This window comes from Rosa rugosa, chromosome 5 (genome assembly GCF_958449725.1).
Source record: "Rosa rugosa chromosome 5, drRosRugo1.1, whole genome shotgun sequence".
In the NCBI taxonomy this organism is placed as follows: Eukaryota; Viridiplantae; Streptophyta; class Magnoliopsida; order Rosales; family Rosaceae; genus Rosa; species Rosa rugosa.
Window position 1 is genome coordinate 14,489,792 of NC_084824.1, and position 8,420 is coordinate 14,498,211.

The window sequence follows — 8,420 nt, forward strand, 5'->3', positions numbered from 1 at the left end:
TCATTTCTAACTCAACAGTTTTGAACTTAGATACCAAGGCTTCTGGAATTAGAGGCCAACAAAATGCCAAGGTAAATTGCACATTCATTGTTACCCAAAACTCACATGCACGAGTTCAAAATGATCCCCTAATCAGTACAGCATTCGTCTTATACACTAAATAGTTCCATGCTCACTCTGGAGTTCCATGTTGAGGGAGCTTTGTACTTCGTGTATGTTCTAATTTCCAAGTTGTATTCAGCTTTAGTTTTATATCCTCAATTTCTTTTCTGTATGACCTATTATTTCTGCCCTGGGGGATTCAAGATTTGCTCAGTGGATGTGAATCGAAGAATAAGCTAATAAGTTGGTTGTCAGTTTGGGAATGTGGTGGGGGTGGGGTTGTTGCGGGCATCTGGTATCGATCTTGATTGCCACTGTGAAGTGTGAAGCCACAAAGGTCTTTGAGCTTTATAATGCCAATTGGGATATACAGTCCTAATTTCTTCAGCCATTCGTTTATTTTTCGTGATCTTAATTTGAGTATTTTCAGTTGCTACCTCACTAAGTTAAACACTTGTATGTGTCATTGTATTAGGCAAGAAATTGCCTTGTATGAATTGTAAAATGAAACTCTATCTATAAAATAATATAATGATAATTAGATACTGTCAATTCATTAATTTGTGTTGACAATTGCTAGATGCAACACTGTTAAACATATCTAATTTAAGCATCCCACTGATTAGTAAGTAGTAATAGATCACCACAGTAGAGCTTAGAGATCAATTGACAGCTCGACAATTCCTACGAATCTCCCCGTTCATCCCAGTCCCCACTCCCAAGCTTCCCATTTTGATCATGGAGTTTTTGAAGTCCTCAAAGAAGGCAACCACATCCTCTGCATAGGTTTCCACAAGCTCAAGGGTCTGATCATCTCCGGTCACCAGATTCTGGTCCGAAGGAAGCAAACCCTGTCCCGAAAGCAGGTTAACATAGTACTGGTTGTCAAATGTTGCCGGGGTTGCAAGGTCAAGATTGGCCAGTGTTGCATTGCTGTCTGATCCGGAGCACAGTTCCTGCAGGGACTGAACGAACTCAAGGGATGCATCCAGGGCATTCGAGGTGGTAGCGCCTTGTAGGCGCCCGCGGAAGGTGGTACACCGGGCTTTCCCCATAGTGTGTGCACCTAGCAAAGAGCAAAGTTGGTAAGACTTTTCTTGTTCTTCAAGTAAGCATAATGATATAATGAAACGTATGGATGTAAAACAATCAAGACTTGGGTTTTGGCTTTCATGTCCCGCCTCGCTTCAGTACTTATTTTCTGTTTTATTTTTCTTTATTAAATTTCCCTCGCTTGTCGAAAAAAAGAAAAGTTTAAGTTTGAGAGTATACCAGAGAGCACAACCATGTCCCTCAGACTAAGGTTTACATTCTGGAACTTGGAAACCAGGTTTGCAACAGTGGAATTTGGGCCTGGTATGTTGTTATTTGCTAATGATTTGCTAGCGGTGAAGCTGTCCTTTCTTCCCATTTGAACATCCCAGCTTGGTCCGCCAGACTGAAAATTCATCAACTTTTCAAACTGTTAATCAAAATCCCATATGTGAGCAATAGCACTAACACTAATTGAGCTAGAAATAATGAAATACAGACCAGAACAACAGAGTCTCTGGCAGCAGTAGCAAGAATGTCGGCGCAAGAAACTGTTTCGGGGCAAACAGATTCAAGGTCTGATTTGATAGCATCAATGACATCAAAACCCCTCAGAGAATTCAAGTTAGGTGCTGCTGTTTTTTCTCCTACAAAGTTGGCACTATCATCTAGTAACACTGAAGCATCGCACCCCTACACAAGTAATTCTCATTATATTACAAACAGAATCAATAGCATATAACATTATAGTGGTACAAGCTAAACAACATACATTGACAAAGCAGTCGTGGAAATGGAGGCGAAGTAGAGAGGCTGCCATTCTGGAGTCTTCCAACACCGCCTCTTGGACCCGAGAAAATATTATAGCCTCTGCCGCGGGGCAGAGATTGGACACATCATTCCCTGATTGGTCACCACAATCATCACCATATCCTCCTCCTTCACTTGTGGTTTTCGGCACAATTGAAAACAAAACTGCGAGGTTGAGCAATAGCGAAAGTAGAGCCAAGTACTTCATGGCCATCTTGGATATACTGGACTCTAGTCTCTTGGTTTATGGAGTGAGAATGAACTAGTGTCTATTATATAGAGGTAGCTTGGGAGGGTGAAGTAACAAAGGGCAGACTGGGTCATTGAGGTTTGGTGTTAGTTAAGAAGACATAGTCAAGTAAGCTTTAGAAGAGGTCAGTACTGAGTAGTGATTGATGAGCAAATGTGCCTACCTAATGCCATGTGCTTCTTTCTTCATACTATCTCTTTCAGTTCCTCTCTCTGATATACTTGGATTTGATAATTAATTGCAAGATTATTAATCTGGAATTAAGTATAGATCATTCCAGTTACAATTAAAGCATATACGAACTAAGAAGGAGTGATGTAGGACGAGATTTTAGCCGATTTCAACCAAAAATCTCGAAAAGAAAGAAGCGTCTTCACATTAAGAAGAATAATTTGAATATTGGAAATTGGTATTCAAATAGGCTTCTTAATGATGGAATTAATCATAAATTACTATTTTGGATATATCGGGATTCTCGAACAAAATCTTGGTTGGGATTCCAATTATATATTTGCGTAATATTCTTTAGTATCTAGGATTTTATTTCTGATTTTTATTTAATGAGGTTTAATTAGGTTTTCTAGTTTTAGTCTATAATAAATTATTGTTTTTGTTTTCTAGTTGTATTAGGTTTATGATATGTGCCCTATATTTAAGGCACCTCTTAGATTGTAATTTTCATTCAAGTTATCAATAAAAAAAAACCAAATATTAGAGAAGTCTCTCTATGTTTCTTACGGCTGTGCCCGTAATTGCTAGTGGATTCTAGCTCATCTCATATGGCTTTCGACGCTTGACGGAGCCTCTTACTATCGTGTTCACGCTTCCCGCATCAATGAGGGACACATCACAATCAAATTAATAATTTGATATTTTGGGGCAATCTTCATTGATTAGCTAGTGTAGAAAATGACTTTCCAACAGCTAAGAAAGTGATGGGACGCGTTGAGCTTGCACTCAATGAGTTTGATACTATGACAGAATTAGGGTGTAATCTTTTATAAATAGAAAAAACTCAAAGCCATATGGGAATCCAATTAAGTGGTGACAAAGCTTGGTGGCAAAGGTCAAATCCAATTCTTGCCTAGGTTGAAACCTTCTGCTTCTATCTATGCCGACTGTGCGTGTATACGAGGTACATATGAAATGAATAAACTTGTTAAGAGTTATCATGTTGACGTTAGATAAACATATAGGTACAACAACCTCACCGTGCATGTTACAAATCGAAAGAGCAATCGAGTTGGTAATGACGGATCCTGAAATTTTAAATAGAGGACTAAAATCACTACATGGTTTTTTTTAAAGATGACCAATACGGCTACCCTTAAGCCTTGATCATTAATGAAACTGCAGAATACATGGAGGGGGGGGACATGAAACCTGAACCCCAAATTACAATAAGCATATAGAGAACTACTCGAGATAATAACAAGAGTCTCAACAAAAAGTATGTATTCTACCATGCACCAATTAGCGAAGAGTGCACTTCTGGCTACTATATTCGCTTTACAGAGGTGGTGACATACCGGAAAGTAAATGCTTACTTGAAGATTACTTGAGCTAAATATGTGTAGTCGTGTAGATTACTTGAGCTAAGGTGTTGCTATGCTAGCTTAAATAGGTTAGAAATGTAGCTAGTATTCAATATATATGATCTACATATTCCTATGTGCTTGTAGGTTTGGGCTTTCATCAAGCTTGGCCCAAATGTGAGTGAGTTTATTGGAGGAGAGGGGAAAGCTGAGATTTAAATTGTTTCTATGTGTAATATAGGTATAGCCGATCACTTACAGAGTCGATTGGCCCTTGCCAATTGGCCAGTTTCCACAAGGTAACTTGAGTATTATGATATGGATTTACATATATGAAAGGGGATCTACTTTTGACTTATAAGTTAGATCACCAACAGAGATATCTGAAGGCCATATCTATAAAGTCTAATCTCTCCTTTTACGTGCTGTATATACAGCTAGACTTGGGACTGTGTAGAGCACTCAGAATACAAGCTGATCAAAAAAATTCGAGGTTCTACGGTGGCAGAAGACAGAAGTAATGGGCATCGAACTAATCATATTGAAGCATATTCCCATGGAGTTTGAATCTATGTACACAAAGAATCTCCAGCGCACTTTAATTTCCATGCATGTAAAAAGAGAGAGACCCGGCCCCTTGTTGGTGTTTCTTTCAGGCATATATCTGACTATCTGGCATGGGTGGCATTAAGTTGAAATTTAGAGCTACCTGGAGTGACTTTATTCATTTGCAGAATAAAATTATTGTGGCGTAAAATTAGGTAGAAATATGTGAAGATTCCGACAACATTTCGTGTTAGATATTATGATATCGGGTTTAAGTTATCTAGCAAAGAGTGAAATCTTGTGTGCTACCATGCACGCATGTTTCTGGGGGATCTGGTTTCACATTTGAACCCTTAAAAAATTTGCTGCAATGCGTGCAGACAATCTAGTACTCTAGTGCAAAGTCAAATATTCTCGATCCAAAACTCCAAACATAAGAAAAGTAGAAGCTATAATATTAAACTTGACAAACTTTCAGGCAGTACTTTCCCTCGGGCTTTGGACACACAGCTAGAATGAAAGGAACTAGTGTATGAGACATTTGCAGAAGACCTCTATTGTTAGAGAACTTGAACACGCTTATCCTGCTACGCGGTTTCGGCTTAATTTGTCTGAATTTGCAATGCCACCAAGATAGGTAAAGGTTAAAATTTAGATCATGCATGTTCTTCGACCCACAATTTGGTTCTTGAAATAGTCATATAATTATGGCTAAGAATACATGTATATACACGTATTGTGTTATCACTATTTACACACTCCATAGCATGCGGGTGGCGGAGAGAGGTAAGAGTCGTGGAGGCGCCCAAGCTCCAATAGAATATGGCTGCCGATGTGTTTGATGAATTGCTTCTTAGACATCCTGTCTTGGATATGTAGTAATTCATACGATGGTGTATAAGTATGAACAATAACCATTCTCTTTCATATATTATGAACATTTCTAATAACTTGAAGAGGTTAAATCACTGCTATTTTATTATCCATATTCCTGACTCGGATACTAAAGTCTCTGGCGTATACGTATATAAATTAATATTCCATTTTGCATTCGATGGATTAGGATAGGCTAAATACATGTTTGCATGGTGCAATTCAAGTTAGTTAGTTTTCATGCACATAATGCTCATCTCTTTCTATAAATACAGCTTAGACATAATCTATGTAGGCCTCAAGAGTTGTATGGCTTTAAGTAGCATAAGAATTGAATAACATACCTACGGTGGTAAAGACAATGCGATATGGTCAAGTACTTGAAGAACTCCAATAGGTAACAAAACCCATATTTATCTTCAACTCTACTAAAAGCAACCCAATCTCACACCATATCCCTTCAAATCAAGAACACCCATATTAATTATCCTCTTACTTTACCAAGAAGTTGATCATCTCATTCTTCGATCCATCCATAAACCCATATCTATAACTTTTAGAGAGAGAATGCCATTAATAAGAAAGTTATACTGCACCTCCATCCATGCATGCTTTCTAAGAAAGTTTTCATAACCATATTCCTACCTTTAGGGTTTTCCCACCATTAATATTACTGACCCCAAAAGTAGGATCAAGTTCCCAGGTTCATTCTACATTCCACCTTTTTCCCATAAAGCCACATGAACAAGGTAAAAAGGAGAATTTCCAAATGGACTTTGCCACCTCAGTGTAAAAACCCTAGGCCCCCTAAGCTCTTCTTTTTCTGACCTATTTACCCGCTTGATTATTCAAGCCTCCAACCAAAACTCAAAAGAAGACCAAGAGGAAGAAGAACAAAGGAGAAGATGATGAAGAAGATCCATGTATGGAAATAGCTCGAGGGAATGATACAGAAATGATATACAAAACCCATTAACAAAAATTAATAAACTCCATGAAGATATATATATATATATCATCTCTAAGTACAAAGAATAACATTAAAAGCTAGCTGAATATAGAGTACGGAAACTACTAGTAGCCCAAAAGGCTAGTGAGTACTGCTAGAGATTAATTTTACAGAGCGAAAATGGCGATCGATATGAAGCAGTGATCGAATGCTTAGTCTTTGTAAAGATGAACCCCAAACAGAATTAGTTAGAGAATTACATACCAGGATTTAACAACACTTAAAACAATCATCAATATCCTTCAATTCCTTCCGTCTACCCTTCCTTAGTCTCTTTTCGAATCTGCGATGGCAGCATATCCTGAAGAAGTCCGTGGTCTCTAAGCAAATTAGAAGCGGCCAAATTAGAGGAATGACCTCCTCCAGTGTTATTATATCTCTCTTGAAACAAACCAGGAAACGACGCCGGGTTGAAACCATAGGATGGCGCTGAGGAGGTGGTAGTAGTAATGTTCAAAGAAGGCGAAGAGTTATATATATAAGAGTGCAAATGCTGTTGCTGTTGCTGTTGCTGTTGCTGCTGATGTTGATAGTGATGAGGAACACCATAGCCTGAGCCTGCTGCCCCAGTGAACAAATGACCGGACAGCTCCGACGGCAGCGGCGCCATCCCCATGCTGCCGCGCGGCGAGATCGGGCTCGGGTGCGTGTGCTGGCCTTCGTAAGTCGTCACCACAATCGAAGGGTCGTCGGAGGACCTCTCCACCCTCTTCTTCACACCGCAACCTGCTGTGGTGCAACGATAGTAGCTCCTGTAACAAACAAAACCAACCCACATCAAAAACGTGTTGCATTTATTATTGACTACTGTACCATAATGACTTATTTCCGAAGCCGAAGAGATTGGGGGGCCTTTCGGTGTTGTACGTTACCTTGGATAAGGGCTGTTCTTGACAGCTTTTTGGCCGTACTTGCGCCATCTGTACCCGTCGTCTAGGTTATCGACCTCGCTCTTGGTCATGAACGCAAATCTCGGCTCCCTCTGCCTTTTCTGGTTCTTCTTTTTGGGTTTCAATCTGATTAGTCAAAAACCCATAAACAAACCAAACCTGTTAGCAACTTCACTACTGCCTTTTTTTGTTTTCATCATAAAAATCGGAAAATGAAATAATAGCAACTACACCAGACCCATCATGAAAATCAAAAACCCAAACGCTTCCGAACAATCATTATCGTGAATCGGACTCGACAGATTTGGTCGACAAAAAGAAAGGCGTGGAAATGAAGCTTACTGTTTCTGGGTCTTGTCCGGATCTTGGTCAGCATCTTCTTCCTCATCTCCTGCTTTTGTCGTGGTTTGCTCCTCATTATTATTATTCGCCGCATGAGCTTCATTAGACGAGGACGAGATCGAAGACGAGTTGGGTGTCGTGGGAGCAGTATTGGCGCTGGAGTTCAAGGCCTCGGAGTTAGTCCCACTCTCTGGCACTGTAGACGACACCGGCGAAGGAAGCGCTTGTGTTTGCTGCTGCTGCTGCTGCTGAGGTGGCATCATCATCGTCACCAACGAGTCAGACGGCGTCGTTTGGGTCCCGAAATCAACCACAGGAGCGTAGTCCGTGTTGCCGAGCAACTCCATGAAACCCAGATAACCCCTTTCGGGTTCTGAGTCGAAGATGCTTGAGAGTGAAGGGAAGGTGTTGTTGGGTATCATCGGAATCTCGTGATCGGAGAAAAGTGCTGAGTTGGCCATCGGTGCAGAGGAGGAGGAGGAGGGAGGAAGACTAGTACGATCGGTGGTGTTGTTTCTCAGCTCTTGTCTACCATCCATGAGAATTTTAAAATCAACAGCACATATTCTCTCCCATTTGAACTTGTTCTCCAAGAATTAAGAGAGAGAAAGAGAAAAAGAGAGGAGATAAAGGGAGAGTGTGTGAAAGTGTTTGATATTTATTATTATTATTTTTTTTTTTTTTGGGGGGTTTTGAGGGTTAATTTTTATTTTGAAATGGGCGTTTCGGGGATTTTGGTGTGAAATGGGGGATTTTGGAGAACAGCTCGGCCCAGGGACGTCTCCCACTTCTCTCTCTTATATTGTTCTAAGACGAGAGAGAGAGAGATGGGATGACCGGCGGGTGTCGGTAGGCGGCGTTGTACGGAGCGTGTGGACGGGACGGTGCCGAGCATTAAATGCGGGTGCATGGGACCCCCCCCCCGTAGGGTGGGGACCTCAGTCTGTTTAACGCGGGTTTTAGACTGGTTTAGCCGGTGCAGTGTGGAAATGGGGACAATGTGGACGGGGTGAGCTTTGGCTACCACGTGG

The 8,420-nt window shown here is 40.6% G+C and overlaps 2 protein-coding genes across 2 annotated transcripts; both read right to left on the bottom strand.

The window, feature by feature from the left end:
- Window positions 1–631: 631 nt before the first annotated feature.
- On the bottom strand, window positions 632–2,419 carry LOC133708231 (peroxidase 40-like). Its single transcript, XM_062133690.1, has 4 exons — window positions 1,907–2,419; window positions 1,636–1,827; window positions 1,375–1,540; window positions 632–1,168 (listed from the first exon to the last, which is right to left on the bottom strand). The coding sequence occupies exons 1-4, from the start codon at window positions 2,156–2,158 to the stop codon at window positions 765–767; spliced, it is 1,014 nt and encodes a 337-aa protein (XP_061989674.1). The 5' UTR covers window positions 2,159–2,419; the 3' UTR covers window positions 632–764.
- Window positions 2,420–6,120: 3,701 nt separating this feature from the next.
- LOC133710737 (probable WRKY transcription factor 48) lies at window positions 6,121–8,143 on the bottom strand. Its single transcript, XM_062136874.1, has 3 exons — window positions 7,390–8,143; window positions 7,030–7,173; window positions 6,121–6,909 (listed from the first exon to the last, which is right to left on the bottom strand). Exons 1-3 carry the CDS (start codon window positions 7,926–7,928, stop codon window positions 6,414–6,416), a joined length of 1,179 nt encoding a protein of 392 aa, XP_061992858.1. The 5' UTR covers window positions 7,929–8,143; the 3' UTR covers window positions 6,121–6,413.
- Window positions 8,144–8,420: the final 277 nt, after the last annotated feature.